This window comes from Salmo salar, chromosome 03, assembly GCF_965601325.2.
Source record: "Salmo salar chromosome 03, fSalSal1, whole genome shotgun sequence".
Lineage (NCBI taxonomy): Eukaryota > Metazoa > Chordata > Actinopteri > Salmoniformes > Salmonidae > Salmo > Salmo salar.
This window is the reverse complement of record NC_138293.1, coordinates 101,616,988-101,637,947: the sequence shown is the minus strand read 5'-3', so window position 1 is coordinate 101,637,947 and position 20,960 is coordinate 101,616,988. Positions and strand designations below refer to the sequence as shown.

Here is a 20,960-nt window from a genome sequence, read left to right as displayed (position 1 = left end):
GTTCTTCGTCAGAATGCACTCCCAGGACTTCTACTTCATCCACAAATGTTGTTTTGGTTCAAAATAATCCATAGTTATGTTCAAATATCCTCTGTTTTGTTCTTGTGTTCAAGACACTATCCGAACGGTGACGCGCGGACACGTATCGTGACAACAAATTTCAAAATATTCCATTACCGTACTTCGAAGCATGTCAAACGCTGTTTAAAATCAATTTTTATGTTATTTTTCTCTTAAAATAGCGATAATATTCCGACCGGGAAACCCTGTTTTCGTTCAAAGACTCAAAGTTGAACATGGAGTTGTCTCGTGCACGTGCGCTCCCGTCTCATTGTTCTCAGCTCGATCACTATCCAAATGCGCTACTGTTTTTCAACCATGGACTGCAAAGTCATAATTCAACGTTCTGGCGCCTTCTGAGAGACTATGGGAGCCTTTGAAAGTGTCACGTTACAGCAGAGATCCTCTGTTTTCAATAAAGAGAGTGTAGAATGCCAAGAAATGGTCAAAGAAGGCTCTTCCTGTACAGAATCTTCTCAGGTTTTGGCCTGCCATATTAGTTCTGTTATACTCACAGACACCATTCAAACAGTTTTAGAAACTTTGATATTCGATTGTTCCAAGATGGCGCAGACCTGTATTGCTAGCCTATTTCTCTGAGTATAGCATCCCCTTTTATTGCAAAGTGTGATTTCCCAGTAAAGTTATTTTTAAATCTGGCAATGCAGGTGCTTTCACGAGATGTTCATCTATAATTCTTTGAATGACAATATTACATTTTAAAAATGTTTTCGAATAGTAATTTAGTAAATTATAGCGCTGTTTCACCGGATGCATTTGAGGGAAAATAGTTTCTCAACGTCACGCGCCGATGTAAAATGCTGTTTTTATATATAAATATGAACTTTATCGAACAAAAGAATGCATATATTGTGTAACATGATGTCCTAGGAGTGTCATCTGATGAAGATTGTCAAAGGTTAGTGCTGCATTTAGCTGTTTTTTGGTTATTTGTGATGCATGTGGTTGGTCGGAAAATGGCTATGTGAATACTTTGACGATATACTCCTCTAACATTATCTAATATTTTGCTTTTGATGTAAACCCTTTTTGAAATCGGACAACGTGGTTCGATTCAGGAGAGGTGTATCTATAAAACGATATAAAATAGTCCTATATTTGAAAGAAAAAAAAAAACATTTTTCTATTGTTCGGTTATGAATATGGCGAAATGATTTTACGCTGGATGTTGATTCCGCATACGGGACGGAGAACATCAAGAGGTTCTAAACTTATTCAACAACAAAATATAATAATACTATTATATTAATTCCACAGCCTTGTTGTGTTAAATCTCTTCCACTGAATACAACCACAGCTGACTTCCTAAGGGAAAATAAACTTATCTAGATAATGTAAAAAATACCCCTAATTATCAAACAATATTCACATAACATAATCAGATCAAAATGACTAATCTGAACTACTCCACAAAGAAAAATTATTGTACCCTAATCGTCATTCTGTCTTCTCGTTGGTTCAAATTATCAATTGTGTCTAAGAACTTTAACTCCATCATAATTATCATTTCTACAAATTTCCTTAAAGTCAGTATCACAAATGACCTTAAATTCACCATCCAAATGGCTTTTCATTGCGGCTGATCAGACCACAAAAGGAAAAGTCACCAGAGGGGTCAAAAGTCATACCACCCTTTCAGAACCGTGTTTCTTACTACATTAGACAAATGAAGGCTAAGAACTTTATCTACATTTTGTATCCCAGGTTCCCAGAACATTCCCTATCAAAAGAATTTCAAGTGTTTAATTAACCTCTTGGGGATCGAGGGTAACCTAATCCCACTGACGGGATTGCTAGCAAGGCGGGAAATTCAAAACATCAAAAATCTAATAATTTCAATTTCTCAAACAATCAACTATTTTACACCATTTAAAAGATAAACATCTCCTTAATCTAACCACATTGTCCGATTTTCAAAGAGGCTTTACGGCGAAAGCATAAAGTTAGATTATGTGAGGACAGTACATAGCCAAAAAAGTACAAACATCCATTTTCAATTCAAGGACAGGCGTCACCAAAAGCAGAAAACCAGCTAAAATTATGCACTAACCTTTGACAATCTTCACCAGATGACACTGCTAGGACATTATGTTAGACAATACATGCATTTTTGTTCTATCAAGTTCATATTTATATCCAAAAACAGCATTTTACATCGGCACGTGTCGTTGAGAAAATGTGTCTCCCCCAAAACTGCCAGTGAATTTACAAAAATACTCATTATAAAACGTGGATAAGATATTAAACTGTTATTCAAAAAATTATAGATTAATATCTCGTAAAAGCAACCGCATTGACAGATTTCAAAATAACTTTACTGGGAAAGCACACTTTGCAATAATCTGACTACTGCGCTCAGAAAAATACACTAGGCTATACAGTTAGCCGGCATGTTGGAGTCATCTAACATCATAAATAACATTAGAACTATTCCCTTACCTTTAACCTCTATGGGACCGGCGGGACGAATTCGTCCCACCTACGTAACATCCACTGCCAGCCTGTGGCGCGATTTTCAAAATCTTCAAAATCCTATTACTTCAATTTCTCAAACATATGACTATTTTACAGCCATTTAAAGATAAGACTCTCGTTAATCTAACCACACTGTCCGATTTCAAAAAGGCTTTACAACGAAAGCAAAACATTAGATTATGTCAGCAGAGTACCAAGCCAGAAATAATCAGACACCCATTTTTCAAGCCAGCATATAATGTCACCAAAACCCAGAAGACAGCTAAATGCAGCACTCACCTTTGATGATCTTCATCAGATGACAACCCTAGGACATTATGTTATACAATACATGCATGTTTTGTTCAATCAAGTTCATATTTATATCAAAAAACAGCTTTTTACATTAGCATGTGACGTTCAGAACTAGCATACCCCCCGCAAACTTCCGGGGAATTCGCTAACATTTTACTAAATTACTCACGATAAACGTTCACAAAAAGCATAACAATTATTTTAAGAATTATAGATACAGACCTCCTCTATGCACTCGATATGTCCGATTTTAAAATAGCTTTTTGGTGAAAGCACATTTTGCAATATTCTAAGTACATAGCCCAGGCATCACGGGCTCGCTATTTAGACACCCGGCAAGTTTAGCACTCACCATAATCATATTTACTATTATAAAAATGTCATTACCTTTTGTTGTCTTCGTCAGAATGCACACCCAGGACGTCTACTTCAATAACAAATGTTGGTTTGGTCCAAAATAATCCATCGTTATATCCGAATAGCGGCGTTTTGTTCGTGCGTTCCAGACACTATCCGAAATAGTAAAGAAGTGTCGCGCGCTTGGCGCAATTCCTGACAATAAAATTCAAATTATTCCATTGCCGTACGTCGAAGCATGTCAACCGCTGTTTAAAATCAATTTTTACGTCATTTTTCTCGTAGAAAAGCGATAAAATTCCGACAGGGAATCTCCTTTTCGGCAAACAGAGGAAAAAATCCCAAAGGCGGGGGCGGTCGGGGTCACGCGCATAAGCTAGTGTCTCTTGATGGGCCACTTGAGAAAGGCGATAATGTGTTTCAGCCTGGGGCTGGAATGACGACATTCTCTTTTTTCCCGGGCTATGAGAGCCTATGGAAGACGTGGGAAGTGTCACGTTAGAGCAGAGATCCTTAGTAAATGATAGAGATGGCAAAGAAGTTCCAGAAATGGTCAGACAGGCCACTTCCTGTAAAGGAATCTCTCAGGTTTTGACCTGCCATTTGAGTTCTGTTATACTCACAGACACCATTCAAACAGTTTTAGAAAATTTAGGGTGTTTTCTATCCATATGTAATAAGTATATGCCAGGACCAATAAGTAATCCCAGGACCACAACAAATGTTGTTTCTTTCGACAAAGTTCATAATTTAGGTCCAAATAACTCCAAGTTGTTCCATGTTGTTAGTGCGTTCGGTAGGCTACTCAAAATGTAGGACGGGGGAGGGAAAAGTCACAACGAAAAGTCAAAATAAAATCTATTTACGTTCGTTCAAACATGTCAAACGTACACCGGCCGCCTGTATTTTTTGTGGACCGATGGAGCTCCCTGGTTGTTTCTTCCACCTGTTAAATCCCGTGGAGGGCTTCTCTCTCTCTCGTTGACGAATCCTGGCTACCTCTGTCCGGTTCTCCTCTCTTCACTAGATGGACGGTAACTTTAGTGTTTAACCCCTCTGTGTCCAAGGACCGGACTTTTGAATATTATTTTCATAGGGCCTCAAGTAGGCTGGACACATTCCAATTTTGACTATGCTTTTTTTCTGATTAAAACTAGTTCATTGCATCCGCCATGGAGCCCAGTACCTTATGATAAACAATATTGTTAACAACGTATTTTTCGGATAAAAACTAGTTAATTGCATCCGCCATGGAGCCCCATGGCGGATGCAATTAACTAGTTTTTATCCGAAAAATAGTATCATAATATTGCCTTATGTCCCTGGTTATGAAGTCATCGCAAAAAAACAGACCTTATTTTAGTGCATTTTTCACCCTGCCAGCTCCTATTAGTTTAATTGAGCACCGTGGCACCAACTCACCTTCTGAACGTTCTATTCCCAGCTCATTGTTCTGCATCACAATGGCAGCTTCGCTATTGTTATCAATAAGACCTGCCTGCGTTAACATTGTAGGCTTATCTCAGGTGACTTACCATTACCAGCGTCACAAGTACTTTGTGTGCAAGCTCACTGTTTACCTGGGTACACCTTGTGGTGACTCATGCTTCAGCTGATGGCTGGCGGATACCCATCAAACGTTAAACATTTTCTGGTCATTGTTAACCATATTTGTTTTCAGAAAAAGGTATACAACCTAAACAAAATGCATGTCCCTGTCCTCTTTTTCAAGATGCTGCAGATTTAAACAGCCAGAATTCCTTTTTTTATTAAAGATTTTTTTTTTTTTTTTGACGATTTGTTGTTTCTAAATGGCTGCTGGGTAATTTGATATGCATCGAAATCTTAATTTTAGGCATCGAATTGAGCGAAAGCTGTGTAGGTTCACTGAGTTTCTAACCAAATGGACAGGTCTAGCTCATTGATTTGTAGATCTGACTCAGTTCCTACGTCAGATTATGAATTTAGCAAGTGTCGCGAATGAGTTATGTAGTACCCACAGAAGGCCACAGGGAGGAGCAAGAGAGCTATAAACCTATACTGTTTTTTGCCTTAAAAACCCTAATCCTAACAATCAATCAAATGTATTTATAAAGCCCTTTTTACGTCAGCAGATGTCACAAAGTGCTATACAGAAACTCTAACCCTACGAATTACCTGTTTTAGCCCTAACCCTAGGTATAACCTATTTTAGCCCTAACCCTAGGTATAACCTATTTTAGCCTTAACCCCTAACCCAAATTCTAGGGTAAAGTATCCTAGAACACTAGATGGATGGTAAAACCTGTCTAAGCATTTAGCTTTTATTGTTTTGTTATATTATTATATTTATTGTTTCAAGGCAGAACACTTGATAAACAAGACACATTAGTTTTATTTTTCTAATGTGGTTTGAACTGGGTGACCTGGTAACCTCTATGTGAAAGTCCATCAATTGGCGTGGGATAGGTGGGGCAGGTTTGAGACTGATCTAAGGAATTAACAAGAAAAATACACATTATTTCTCAGCTGCCTCACCAATGTCTGTACGTGAATTAAGAACTTTTAATTGCTAAATATTTCCAATAGATGGCAGCATATACCATGAAGCATCAGCTATAGTCTACAAGCAGCAATATGATTGACATAAAATAGATTGCAACCAAAGACTTTATGTCCCATGATTTTCTAAAATGGTCACTCATTACTTTATTTAGTTATATATCTCGTTTTAAGGCTGTGTTGTTTTTCGGAGAGCAAAGAAATAGTAATGAGAGCAGGTATTGAACCCAGGGTAAATAATCACTAGTCAGATGCTTAAACCTATACTCTAGTATACTTTCATCATAAAATATTTTCTTAATATCTCATATTGGGACTAAACAGCCTCGAAATAGAATAGACAAGTGCATCTTCCAGCCAATAAATTCCATCATGCAACCCTTGTGGTAATCAAAATTACCTCATTGTGCCCCTCGCTTGCACGCAAAGGCAGAGTGCTTGCTGCAGCTGACAGCACAAGCTTTTTGGAGGGGCAGAGATGACTACTTGTGCGAGCATTTAACAATGAATATACTAGGAAAATACTTTTTTCTTGACCAGATGTGACTGAATTAATGTTCAGGCTTATTGATAATCGTTATATTACTGAAGTATAATTTCAAAACATGAGCATAAAAACAGGTGATAATAAACATGCATCGTCATTATATTACTTCACAGTAATCTGTTAAATGCTTCTTCTGTCCTTCCTCTTGCGTTAGCAGTGTGGAAAGGGACAGAAAGAAGTGCACACAGGAGTTTTCCTGTGAGGGGAAGTGTGTTCAGGGAGAACTAAACTAACATTCTGAAATATAATTTGTGGTCTTATGCTGCCATCTATTGGAATTATGTTGCAACTGCAGGAGTACTGAATAATGTGTAATTCCTTACTAAAGTAGTAATCACACAGAACTGCAAAATGAAAAATGTTCTAGTTCATTTTACCACTTAAAACCATAAAATAACCATTTATAGCTTAACAAACAATGAAGCTGACATAAACCAAAATCACCATACATTTAGTTAATTTTATATATAAAACGATGTATTTAGTTGGGTGACGTTATCTGCCAAAGTAACAGCCCTGTAGAAAAAGAAAAGCTCTCCAGTATGTACCAACACAGTAAAAGGTGAGGTTACAAGATTATCAACCTTCAAAGCAGAATTACTTTCCCATTGTTCCTCAACTGTAGTGTATGTGTAACTGGTGTGAAATGATTAGCTAGTTAGCTATACTGTGATATACCATTATCTAGCCCTGAGTCTATATAGTGTAACTGGTGTGAAATGGTTAGCTAGTTAGCTATACTGTGATATACCATTCTCTAGCCCTGAGTCTATAAATTGTAACTGGTGTGTAATGGTTAGCTAGTTAGCTATACTGTGATATACCATTCTCTAGCCCTGAGTCTATATAGTGTAACCGGTGTGAAATGGTTAGCTAGTTAGCTATACTGTCATATACCATTCTCTAGTCATGAGTCTATATAGTGTAACAGGTGTGAAATTGTTAGCTAGGTAGCGGGCGTGCACTAATAGCGTTTCAATCAGTGACGTCACTCGCTCTGAGACCTTGAATTAGTTGTTCCCCTTGCTCTGCAAGGGCCGCAGCTTTTGTGGAGCGATGGGTAACGGTACTTCGAGGGTGACTGTTGTCGATGTCTGCAGAGGGTCCCTGTGGCGTGGAGAGGGACGGAAGCTATACTGTGATATACCATTTTCTAGCCCTGAGTCTCCTTTTATAAAAAGTAAAAAACACAATTTCAAATGTTGCTACATACTGTAAGACCGATTTGAGTCGGTCGGTCACATTTGACTGTGTAAAACTTAGTAGTACTACTGATTTCTCTGAGAGTGAGACAGATATATATTATTACTGTGTAAAACCTACCAGTACTACTGATTTCTCTGAGAGTGAGGCAGATATATATTATTACTGTGTAAAACCTAGCAGTACTACTGATTTCTCTGAGAGTGAGGCAGATATATATTATTACTGTATAAAACCTAGCAGTACCTACGGATTTCTCTGAGAGTGAGGCAGATATATATTATTACTGTATAAAACCTAGCAGTACTACTGATTTCTCTGAGAGTGAGGCAGATATTATTACTGTGTAAAACCTAGCAGTACTACTGATTTCTCTGAGAGTGAGGCAGATATATATTATTACTGTGTAAAACCTAGCAGTATTACTGATTTCTCTGAGAGTGAGGCAGATATATATTATTACTGTATAAAACCTAGCAGTACTACTGATTTCTCTGAGAGTGAGGCAGATATATAGCATTTAGAAAAAAACATGATTATTTGTCTCTCTGAAATGAAACCATCAAGTGATTGTCACGTCCTGACCAGTAAAGGGGTTATTTGTTCTTATCGTTTGGTCAGGACTTGGCAGGGGGTGTTTGTTTTATATGGTTCGGGGTGGTTGTGTTGTAGAGGGGTGTTAGATGTATGTATTCCAGGGTTTTTGGTTATTGTTCTATGTTAGTTTATTTCTATGTTCTGTTTAGTTGGTTGTATTTCTATGTTTTCTAATTGGTGTTGGGGCCTTCAGTTGGAGGCAGCTGTCTATCGTTGCCTCTGATTGAAGGTCCTATAATTAGGAGTATGTTTGTTTTGGGGTTTGTGGGAGATTGTTTCTTTGTACTGCTGTGAGAGCCTACAAGACTGTTTGTCGGTTGTGTTCTTGTTTATTTTTGGTGAATAAAAATGAGCATTCACGTACCCGCTACACCTTGGTCTATCCATTACAACGAACGTGACAGGGATAGATTTTAAACAAATACATGTATGTCAATGAACAACCCCATGACATGATTAGATTGTTTTTTCACTATCTCTGAATTTCGGGAAAATTGATATATAGCGGTTTGGAATGAAACTCTTCTTATGTTTCCCCATCTGAGCTCAGAGTAGATGGGAGATGTAATGTTTGTCTTTGTTGTGTTGAAGTCCAATCAAGCAGGAGAGACTAGCCTCCCCTGTTCCCAGCTGTGTGTCCATGAAGAGTGGCAGGTCTATGAAACTTCCTACACAGTTTAGAGAGGGAGACTTTTCTACTGAACAAAGGTAAGAAGAACTCATGGGTCATGGTCAGTGAGTTAAACAACACTGTCTCTAGTCATTTCTCCTCTCCCATTTCCCCATTTATTTTTGTTGTTTTCATAATCCATAGGCTAATCCCTTTGTCCATTTTCATAGACCTAAAACAATATTAAACAAACACAACATTCCCTTCCTGTGTGTGTGTGTGTGTGTGTGTGTGTGTGTGTGTGTGTGTGTGTGTGTGTGTGTGTGTGTGTGTGTGTGTGTGTGTGTGCTCCCTGGATGAGGAGATGTAATCTCATGTTTTGTCCACAGAAACCAACAGGAGAGATCAGTCAGAGATTATCAGTGGTCAGTCTTCCCAGAGTCATCAAACAGACCTGGTCAACATATTCAGTGTATGTGGTCCTGTTACGTACATTTGTTTTTGTTTACCTCAAGTGCCAGAGGCTTTGAGAGTCAGAAGCAGGATAAGGAAGTGGTGGATGCTGAAGATGAGAAGCAGGAGAGCAGTGCCAGAGAGGGGGCTCTGAAGATCACACTGCACCTCCTGAGGAAAATGAACCAGAAGGAGCTTGTTGACACACTGGAGAAAAGTAAGAGCTGTCTGCCTCATGTTGAATGCTGTTTTATAACCTTTAAAAGCTGTAGCTAAAGTACCTGTGTAAATCAATGGTATTGAAGCAGCCTTAACACAACACCTAGTGACCTCATCAAGTAGCAGCAGGGATGTGTTGTGGTGATTCATTTAGAGAGAGAGATAGACAACATCAATAATACCAATAATAATATAATCAGTCACACCAGTCTGTAATACATCATGAGAACATTTACACATTTACATAGACAGTTAATTATTATAATTGAACTTTACAACAGTCCTACAATACTCTAGGCATTAAAACTGACGTAATATTAATATCCTGTGTTATTTCTTCATTCAGATGAGCTTGCTGTGATTTGCCAACGTGAACTCAAATCTAATCTAAAGAAGAAGTTTCAATGTGTATTTGAGGGGATCGCTAAACAAGGAAACCCAATACTTCTCAATAAGATCTACACAGAGCTCTACATCACAGAGGGTGGAACAGGAGAGGTCAATAATGAACATGAGCTGAGACAGATCGAGACAACAACCAGGAAACAAGCAAGACCAGAGAAACCAATCAAATGTAACGACATCTTCAAACCCTTAACTGGACAAGACAAACGTATGAGAACTGTGCTGACAAAGGGAGTCGCTGGCATTGGAAAAACAGTCTCTGTGCAGAAGTTCATTCTGGACTGGGCTGAAGGAAAAGCAAATCAGGATGTCCAATTTGTGGTTTTTTTCCCTTTTCGGGAGCTGAATTTGCTGAAAGGGGAAAAACACACTTTCATTGAACTTCTCAATCACTTCTCAATGGAAACCAAACATTCAGGAATCTCCATCTACAACAAGTACAAAGTTCTGTTCATCTTTGATGGTCTGGATGAGTGCCGACTGCCCCTAGACTTCCAGAAGAACAAGATCTGTTGGGACGTCACAGAGTCAACCTCAGTGGATGTTCTGCTGACAAATCTCATCAAGAGAAATCTACTTCCCTCTGCTCTCCTCTGGATAACTACCCGACCTGCAGCAGCCAATAAGATCCCTTCAGGGTGTGTTGACCAGGTGACAGAGGTACGAGGGTTCAATGACCAACAGAAGGAGGAGTACTTCAGGAAGAGATTCAGTGATGAGGACCTGGCCAGCAGAATCATCTCACACATAAAGACATCAAGGAGCCTCCACATCATGTGCCACATTCCAGTCTTCTGTTGGATTTCTGCAACAGTCCTTGAACACATGCTGAAACATAAGAGAGAAGAGATGCCCAAGACTCTGACTGAGATGTACACACACCTTGTGGTGTTTCATACCAAACAGAAGAATGAAAAGTATTTTGGGAAAGAAGAGACAGGTCCACACTGGAATAAAGAGAGCATTCTGTCACTGGGAAAACTGGCTTTTCAACAGCTTGTGAATGGCAATCTGATTTTCTATGAAGAAGACCTGAAAGAGGCTGGTATTGATGTTAATGAAGCCTCAGTGTACTCAGGATTGTGCACACAGCTCTTTAAAGAGGAATGTGTTCTGTACCAGGACAAGGTGTACTGCTTTGTGCATTTGAGCATTCAGGAGTTTCTGGCTGCTGTATATGTGTTCCTCTCATTCGTCAACAACAATGAGAATCTAATGGACAAACTGCAAACGAAAGACAAGTCTGAAGTTACTTTCTACAAGAGTGCTGTGGATAAAGCCTTACAAAGTGAGACAGGAAACCTGGACCTGTTCCTCCGCTTCCTTCTGGGCCTCTCACTGGAGTCCAATCAGAAGCACTTACAAGGTCTACTGACAAAGTCAAGAAGCAGCTCACAGAGCCATGAAGAAACAGTGAGGTACATCAAGGAGAAGATCAGGGAGAATCCCTCTCCAGAGATGAGCATCAATCTGTTCCACTGTCTGAATGAACTGAATCACCATTCTCTAGTGGAGGAGATCCAAAGCTTCCTGAGCTCAGGAAGTCTCTCAAAACCCAACCTGTCACCTGCACAGTGGTCAGCTCTGGTCTTTGTGTTGCTGACTTCGGAAAAGGAGCTGGATGTGTTTGACCTGAAGAAATACTCCAGATCAGAGGAAGGTCTTCTGAGGCTGCTGCCAGTGGTCAAAGCCTCCAGAGCTGTTCTGTGAGTACATAAAATGACATTTAAGAACTATTCATCAGAAAGAAATATTAAGTTGAGTAAAATATGTATTATAATATGAAAATAATATTATATTGAAAAACATATTGAATAATTGAATTGATGTTTACATTAGTGTAACATTATGACCATACAGTTCTAGGAGATGGAAGATGAATCTATATGTTGTTTGAGAGAATAAACAAAATGCATCTACCGTTGTCCTTCTACACTACTCGTTAAATGAACAGTGTGTTTGTGAAGTCATGATGATCTCTTTGCAGGCTGTCAGGCTGTGGAGTCATAGAGGAAGGCTGTTCTTCTCTGGTCTCAGCTCTGAGGTCAAACCCCTCACACCTGAGAGAGCTGGATCTGAGTAACAATGACCTGATGGATTCAGGAGTGAAGCTGCTCTCTGCTGGACTGGGGAATCCCCACTGTAAACTGAAGACTCTGAGGTCAGTATTCCTGTAGTTAGTCAGCAAGTGATAATTGTTCACCAGATCTACATGTGTTTACCAGGCACACAGTCCACACCATATGTGTTTGGACAGTCAAGCTTACAGTTTTACATTTGGTGCTATGATCCAGTATTTTGGATTTGAGATAGAATGTCACTTTTTGAGAGTGTTTATATATGTTTTATCGTTCAGAAATGAAAGCACTTTCATATGTACAATGGCTTGCAAAAGTATTCACACCCTTGGCATTTTTCCTATTTTGTTGCCTTACAATCAGGAATTAAAATAGAACCCCTCCAAAAAATCTATCATTTGATTTACACAATATGCCTAACACTTTGAAGATGCAAAATATGTTTTATTGTGAAACAAACAAGAATTAAGAAAAAAATACAGATAACTTGAGCATGCCAAAGTCAATACTTTGTAGATCCACTTTTTGCAGCAATTAGTCTCTATAAGCTTGGCACATCTAGCCACTGGGATTTTTGACCATTCTTCAAGGCAAAACTGCTCCAGATCCTTCAAATTGGATGGGTTCCGCTGGTGTATAGCAATCTTTAAGTCTTACCACAGATTGAGGTTTGGGCTTTGAATAGGCCATTCCAAGACATTTACATTTTTCCCCTTAATCCACTCGAGTGTTGCTTTAGCTTAAACCTCCATCCCAGTCTCAAATCTCTGGAAGACAAACAGGTTTCCCTAAAGGATTTCCCTGTATTTGGCACCGTCATTCCTTCAATTCTGACCAGTTTCCCAGTCCGTGCCGATGAAAAATATCCCCAAAGAATGCTGCCACCACCATGCTTCACTGTGGGTATGGTGTTCTTGGAGTGATGAGAGATGTTGGGTTAGCGTCAGACATAGCGTTTTCCTGATGGCCAAAAAGCAAAATTTTTGTCTCATCTGACCAGAGTACCTTCTTCCATATGTTTGGGGAGTCTCCCACATGCCTTTTGGTGAACACCAAACATGTTTGCTTATATTTTTCTTCAAGCAATGGCTTTTTTTCTGGCCACTCTTCCGAAATGCCCAGCTCTGTGAAGTGTACGGCTTAGTGGTCCTATGGACAGATACTCCAATCTCTGCTGTGGAGCTTTGCAGCTCCTTCAGGGTTATCTTTGGTCTCTTTGTTGCCTCTCTGATTTATGCCCTCCTTACCTGGTCTGTGAGTTTTGGTGGGTGGCCCTCTCTTGGCAGGTTTGTTGTGGTGCCATATTCTTTCCATTCTTTAGTAATGGATTTTATGGTGCTCCGTGGGATGTTCAAAGTTTCTGATATGTTTTTATAACCCAACCTTGATCTGTACTTCTCCACAACTTTGCCCCTGACCTGTTTGAAGAGCTCCTTGGTCTTCATGGTGCCGCTAGCTTGGTGGTGCCACTTGCTTAGTGGTGTTGCAGACTCTGGGATCTTTCAGAACAGGTGTATATATACTGAGATCATGTGACAGATCATGTGACACTTAGATTGAACACAGGTGGACTTTATTTAACTAATTATGTGACTTCTGAAGGTAATTAGTTGCTCCAGATCTTATTTAGTGGCTTCATAGCAAAGGGGGTGAATACATATGCACGCACCACTTTTTAATTTTTTATTTTTTTTTTGAAATGTTTGGAAACAAGGATTTTTTTTCATTTCACTTCACCAATTTGAACTAGTTTGTGTATGTCCATTACATGAAATCCAAATCCAAATCGATTTAAATTACAGGTTGTAATGCAACAAAACAGGAAAAACGCCAAGGGGTTGAATACATTTGCAAGGCACTGTATGTATGAAAATACCCTCAAATAAAAGGTGACATTATATACTGTCACCTCATATAAAACATTTGATCTCAAATCCAAAATGTTGGAGTACAGAGCCACATTTAAAATGTTATTTTCACTGTCAAAATAGATATGGTGTGGACTGTATACTCAATACAATCTAAATCTGATACCTCAATATCTGTGTTTTGACTGATACTGCTTTTTAAACTGGTCTGGTCAGTCTACTCAAATATTTGCACTATACATTTCTCTCTCTACAAGTCATATTATGATCATTTATAATAATGAAACATTAATTTCTGAATAGATATGGCAGGTTTCAGGACACTGATATATCTGAATGTGTTGAAAAAATGTACTGCCACTATTTTCACCACCAAAGAATAGCAGTGTGATTTTAATATGATTTGACTCTTTGCAGGCTGTCAGGCTGTGGAGTCACAGAGGAAGGCTGTGCTTCTCTGGTCTCAGCTCTGAGGTCAAACCCCTCACACCTGAGAGAGCTGGACCTGAGTAACAATGACCTGAAGGATTCAGGAGTGAAGCTGCTCTCTGCTGGACTGGGGAATCCCCACTGTAAACTGGAGACTCTGAGGTCAGTATTCCTGTAGTTGGTCAACAAGTGATAACAGTTCACCAGATCCACATGTGTTTACCAGGAACACATAGTCCACACCATATGTGTTTGGACAGTGAAACTTACAGTTTTAAATTTGGCGCTATGCTCCAGCATTTTGGATTTGAGATAGAATGTTTCATATTAGGCGACATTACAGAATGTCACCTTTTATTTAAAGGTTTTCATACATATCTGTGCTACCGTTTAGAAATGAAAGCACTTTCATTTATGCAGTTCTCCCATTTGAAAATGTCTTCATTATTTGGACAAATTCAGTTATATTGTATTAAAGTAGTCATCATTTAAGTATTTGGTCCCATATTCCATGGCTGCAGTGATTACATTGAGCTTGTGATTCTACTAACTTGTTGAATGCATTTGTAGTTTGTCTTGGTTATGTTTTGGATTGTGTTTTTCCTAATAGAAACTGAATGGTGAATAATGTCCTGTCATTTTGGAGTCACTTCACTTGGATTGTCAGTAAGAATAGAAGACGTTTCTGAACACTTCTACATTCATGTGGATGCTACCATGATTATGAATAATCATGAATGAATCGTGAATGATGATGAATGAGAAAGTTACAGAGGCACAAAGATCATACCCCCTCTGTTATTGGTAATGGTGAGAGGTTAGCATGTTTTGTTGTAGTCTCTGTTATTGGTAATGGTGAGAGGTCAGCATGTTTTGTTGTAGTCTCTGTTAATGGTAATGGTGAGAGGTTAGCATGTTTTGTTGTATCCTCTGTTATTGATAATGGTGAGAGGTTAGCATGTTTTGTTGTAGTCTCTGTTATTGGTAATGGTGAGAGGTTAGCATGTTTTGTTGTAGTCTCTGTTATTGGTAATGGTGAGAGGTTAGCATGTTTTGTTGTAGTCTCTGTTAATGGTAATGGTGAGAGGTTAGCATGTTTTGTTGTATCCTCTGTTATTGATAATGGTGAGAGGTTAGCATGTTTTGTTGTATCCTCTGTTATTGGTCATGGTGAGAGGTTAGCATGTTTTGTTGTAGCCTCTGTTATTGGTAATGGTGAGAGGTTAGCATGTTTTGTTGTATCCTCTGTTATTGGCAATGGTGAGAGGTTAGCATGTTTTGTTGTAGCCTCTGTTATTGGTAATGGTGAAAGGTTAGCATGTTTTGTTGTAGTCTCTGTTATTGGTAATGGTGAGAGGTTAGAATGTTTTGTTGTAGCCTCTGTTATTGGTAATGGTGAGAGGTTAGCATGTTTTGTTGTAGCCTCTGTTATTGGTAATGGTGAGAGGTTAGCATGTTATGTGTAGCCTCCGGAACTTTCTCACTCATTATTATTCATGATTCGTTGCTGATTTTTTGGCATCATCTCATGGCATCATCAGGATTAATTTTGTCATGTTTAGAAACATACTCACTTAGACAGAAAATGACTCCAGTCATCATCCACCATTCAGTTAATATTGGGCAAAACACAACCCAAAACAAACTGCAAATGCAACCAACGAGTTTGAGTCACAAGCTTGATGTAGTCATTGTGTTCAAGGAATATCAGACCGAATACTAAACTTTTGACTAATGTAATACACTATGAGTGAATTGATCAGAATACTTATGACTAGATACATAAAGTGTTCATTTCTAAATGGTGAAACAGATATGTATGAAAATACCTTCAAATAAAAGGTGACATTATATACTGTCACCTCATATGAAACATTTGATCTGAGATCTGAAATGTTGGAGAAAAGAGACACATTTAAAATGTTAGTTTCACTGTCAAAATAGATATGATGTGGACTGTATACTCAATACAATCTAAATCTGATACCTCACTGTCTGTCTTTTGACTGATACTGCTTTTTAAACTGGCCTGGTCAGTCTACTCAAATATTTGCACTACACATGTTTCTCTCTACAATCTATACTTTGATAAATTGTAAATTATAATGATGATTAATTTCTGAATAGATATGGCAGGTTTCAGGACACTGATATATCTTAATGTGTTGAAAAAATATACTGCCATTATTTTCACCACCAAAGAATAGCAGTGTGGTTTTAATATGATGTGACTCTTTGCAGGCTGTCAGGCTGTCTAGTCACAGAGGAAGGCTGTGCTTCTCTGGTCTCAGCTCTGAGGTCAAACCCCTCACACCTGAGAGAGCTGGACCTGAGTTACAATCACCCAGGAGACTCAGGAGTCAGACTGCTCTCTGCTGGACTGGAGGATCCACACTGCAGACTGGAGAAACTCAAGTATGTAGAGGGTTTATGTCAATGTTCATATCAGACATGTTTGACTTATCAGGCTAGTTAAGACAAACATTCTTAACACCACTTGGACAAAGTTATATGCTGACCGTGTGTGTGTGTGTGTGTGTGAGTGTGTGTGTGTTTGTGTGTTCAGGTGTATCCCTCAATGACTGTCTGTTATTCTGCTTACCGCTACAGTGTGGAACATGGTGGAGAGTACACAATGAAACCTGGGCTTAGAAAATGTGAGTGTTGACTGCTGTGAAGAATATGACTAAGAATAAATCTTAATGCAAGTTAAGTCATAGTCAAAGACCACCATCATTACTTACTTGGTCATATTAAATATCAGCTGTAGTTCTACAGAGGCAGAAATCAGGGACACCAAAGATTACAAAGAGCTGCTTTGACAATGTGTGTGTCTGTATGTGTGTTACATTAGAAATGTGTGTTTATGTTCATGCATGCGTACGTGTGTGTGTGTGTGTGTGTGTGTGTGTGTGTGTGTGTGTGTAATTAATTGGAATAAGTGTGTTTTATATTACCATACAGTATAACATATGATCATTCAACAAGTCTCAAGTTACCTTAACTTCTCCTTTTGATACCTAGAAACATCTACATTAAATGAATTAGTGAAAAGTGAGTTAACATTCTAATGTGAATGATGATGATTTCTAATATTGTGTCTGGTTTCATCCACCAGATGTCTGTGATCTCACACTGGACCTCAACACAGTAAACAGACTCCTCTCTCTGTCTGAGGAGAACAGAAAGGTGACATGTATGAAAGAGAAGCAGCCGTATCCTGATCACCCAGAGAGATTTGAGGGCTGTAGACAGGTGTTGTGCAGAGAGGGTCTGACTGGGCGCTGTTACTGGGAGGCAGAGTGGAGTGGGAGAATGGGGGCCGATATAGGAGTGACATATAAAGGAATCAGCAGGAGAGGATGGGGTAAGGACTGCGGGCTTGGATGTAATGACAAGTCCTGGAGTCTGATCTGCTCTGACAACAGTTACATTGCCAGTCACAATGATAATGCCACAACCATAGACGTCCGCCCCTCCAGCTCCCACAGAGTAGGAGTGTATCTGGACTGGCCAGCCGGCACTCTGTCCTTCTATAGAGCCTCCTCTGACACACTGACCCACCTGTACACATTCACCTCCACATTCACTGAGCCCCTCTATCCAGGGTTTTTTGTTTATGATGACTCCTCAGTGTCACTGTAAATAATAACCTGACACATACACACACACACACACACACACACACACACACACACACACACACACACACACACACACCCGGTGGCCACAGACTCACAGACACACAGACACACTCACACATACACACTCACACATACAGAACACACACACTGGACACACACACACAGGACAAACACACTGGACACACAACACACACACACTGGCCACACACACACTGACAAACACACAAAGGACATACACACTGGAACCACACATACAGAGGACACACACACAGGACACACAGAAACTCACACTGGACACACACACACAACAAAAACACAAACACACACATTACACACACACTGGACACACACACACTGGACAGACACACACACACGAACACACACACATGACACACAAACTGGACACACACTGACACACACAGGACACACACATACACAGGACACACACACACACGGGACACACACACACACACACACACTGGAATCACACACACACACACACACACTGGACACACACACTGGACACACACACTGGACATCACACACACACTGGACACGCACACAGCTGATGGTTATGTTCTGTGTTAGTTTGTTGCTCAGTCAGATAGAGCTTAAATGATGTCCTGTGTTTCTCAGAGTTTTTTTTGTGAAATTGTTCGTAATATTATGTTTCATTTGTTCCCAGGGGGGAAGGGGAAGGCACCTAGGGAGTGCTTAGGCAAGGGGCCCGTGGGCATACATATACCCGTAGTCATTTATTGTCTATACACACTAGGAAAGACCTGGGCGGACCACCCCCTGTATTTTGGTTAGCGCACCAGGTGGTGTTAAGTTAGGTAAGTAGTGGGTAGGTCACCAGGTGGTGCTAAGTTAGGTCAGTAGTGGGTAGGTCACCAGGTGGTGCTAAGTTAGGTCAGTAGTGGGTAGGTCACCAGGTGGTGCTAAGTTAGGTCACTAGTGGGTAGGTCACCAGGTGGTGCTAAGTTAGGTCAGTAGTGGGTAGGTCACCAGGTGGTGCTAAGTTAGGTCACTAGTGGGTAGGTCACCAGGTGGTGCTAAGTTAGGTCAGTAGTGGGTAGGTCACCAGGTGGTGCTAAGTTAGGTCAGTAGTGGGTAGGTCACCAGGTGGTGCTAAGTTAGGTCACTAGTGGGTAGGTCACCAGGTGGTGCTAAGTTAGGTAAGTAGTGGGTAGGTCACCATGTGGTGCTAAGTTAGGTAAGTAGTGGGTAGGTCACCAGGTGGTGCTAAGTTAGGTAAGTAGTGGGTAGGTCACCAGGTGGTGCTAAGTTAGGTAAGTAGTGGGTAGGTCACCAGGTGGTGCTAAGTTAGGTAAGTAGTGGGTAGGTCACCAGGTGGTGCTAAGTTAGGTAAGTAGTGGGTAGGTCACCAGGTGGTGCTAAGTTAGGTAAGTAGTGGGTAGGTCACCAGGTGGTGCTAAGTTAGGTAAGTAGTGGGTAGGCAGGTAAAATAGGAGAGAGGGCTACATTTACTTTCTTTGCTTTGGTTCTGTCCAGCCCCTTTTCCCCAAATTTACCGTGTGAAGGAATAAATTCCCAGTAAATGGTAAATTCTCTGCCTTTTGTCATCCTTACTCGCACCTACAATCCCATACCTCTATCACTCCACCTACAGTCCCATACCTCTTTCACTCCAGCTACAGTCCCATACCTCTTTCACTCCACCTACAGTCCCATACCTCTATCACTCCACCTACAGTCCCATACCTCTTTCACTCCAGCTACAGTCCCATACCTCTTTCACTCCAGCTACAGTCCCATACCTCTTTCACTCCAGCTACAGTCCCATACCTCTTTCACTCCACCTACAGTCCCATACCTCTTTACCTCCACCTACAGTCCCATACCTCTTTCACTCCACCTACAGTCCCATACCTCTTTCACTCCACCTACAGTCCCATACCTCTTTCACTCCACCTACAGTCCCATACCTCTTTACCTCCACCTACAGTCCCATACCTCTTTACCTCCACCTACAGTCCCATACCTCTTTACCTCCACCTACAGTCCCATACCTCTTTACCTCCACCTACAGTCCCATACCTCTTTACCTCCACCTACAGTCCCATACCTCTATCACCTCCACCTACAGTCCCATACCTCTTTCACTCCACCTACAGTCCCATACCTCTTTCACTCCTACAGTCCCATACCTCTTTACCTCCACCTACAGTCCCATACCTCTTTACCTCCACCTACAGTCCCATACCTCTTTACCTCCACCTACAGTCCCATACCTCTTTCACTCCACCTACAGTCCCATACCTCTTTCACTCCACCTACAGTCCCATACCTCTTTACCTCCACCTACAGTCCCATACCTCTTTCACTCCACCTACAGTCCCATACCTCTATACCTCCACCTACAGTCCCATACCTCTATACCTCCACCTACAGTCCCATTCCTCTTTCACTCCACCTACAGTCCCATACCTCTTTACCTCCACCTACAGTCCCATACCTCTATACCTCCACCTACAGTCCCATACCTCTTTACCTCCACGGGGAGTTGAGTTGTAGCAGGGTGTTGCGTTCCCTCTTCATAGAGGCGTGCGTAACAGCAGCATAAGACCACGAAGCATCAGTTATAGGCTAAAAGCAGCAATATGATTGACATAAAATAGCATGCAACCCCAGACTATATGTCCCATGATTTTCTAAAATTGTAACTCTAGTTAGCTATATATCTGGTATTAGGGCTGTGTTGCTTTTGGGAGAGCAACAAAATAGTGACTATAGCGGGTATTGAAGCCCGGGTAAATTATCACTAGTCAGAACCTCAACCTCAGTATACATGCATTATAAAAAATCATCTTAATATCTGATATTGGGAGTAAACAACCTCGGAACAGAAAAGACAAGAGTGCGTCTTCCAGCCCACCAATAAATTACATCATTCAACCCTCCCGGTTAGTAAATTTACCTCAACATGCCCTTCTTCTTCACATAAAAACAGGTAATAATTAACATGAATCATCATTATATTACTTTACAGTAATCTGTTAAATGCTTTTTCAGTCCTTCCGCTTGCGTTAGCAGTGTGTAAAGGGACAGAAAGAAGCTCACACAGGAGTTTTCCTGTGAGGGGAAGTGGTGGTGTATCCAGGGAGAAAACTAATCTTCTGAAATGTCATTTGTGGT

The 20,960-nt window shown here is 40.3% G+C and overlaps 1 protein-coding gene and 1 long non-coding RNA gene across 2 annotated transcripts in view; both read left to right on the top strand.

The window, feature by feature from the left end:
- The window catches only part of LOC123741907 (NLR family CARD domain-containing protein 3), a 79,666-nt gene extending 67,694 nt beyond the window's left edge, over positions 1-11,972 (top strand). The window contains exons 9-12 of the mRNA XM_082972962.1: positions 8,687-8,803; positions 9,221-9,375; positions 9,724-11,488; positions 11,770-11,972. Of these exons, the coding sequence (XP_082829088.1) occupies positions 8,687-8,803; positions 9,221-9,375; positions 9,724-11,488; positions 11,770-11,959 (2,227 nt within the window). The 3' untranslated portion in view covers positions 11,960-11,972. The remainder of the gene's footprint in view (positions 1-8,686; positions 8,804-9,220; positions 9,376-9,723; positions 11,489-11,769) is intronic.
- A 3,465-nt stretch (positions 11,973-15,437) lies between these two features.
- LOC123735913 (uncharacterized) lies at positions 15,438-19,370 on the top strand. The gene is made up of 3 exons (XR_014391761.1): positions 15,438-16,572; positions 16,768-16,814; positions 17,276-19,370. It is a non-coding gene; the product is annotated as an uncharacterized LOC123735913 (long non-coding RNA).
- Positions 19,371-20,960: the final 1,590 nt, after the last annotated feature.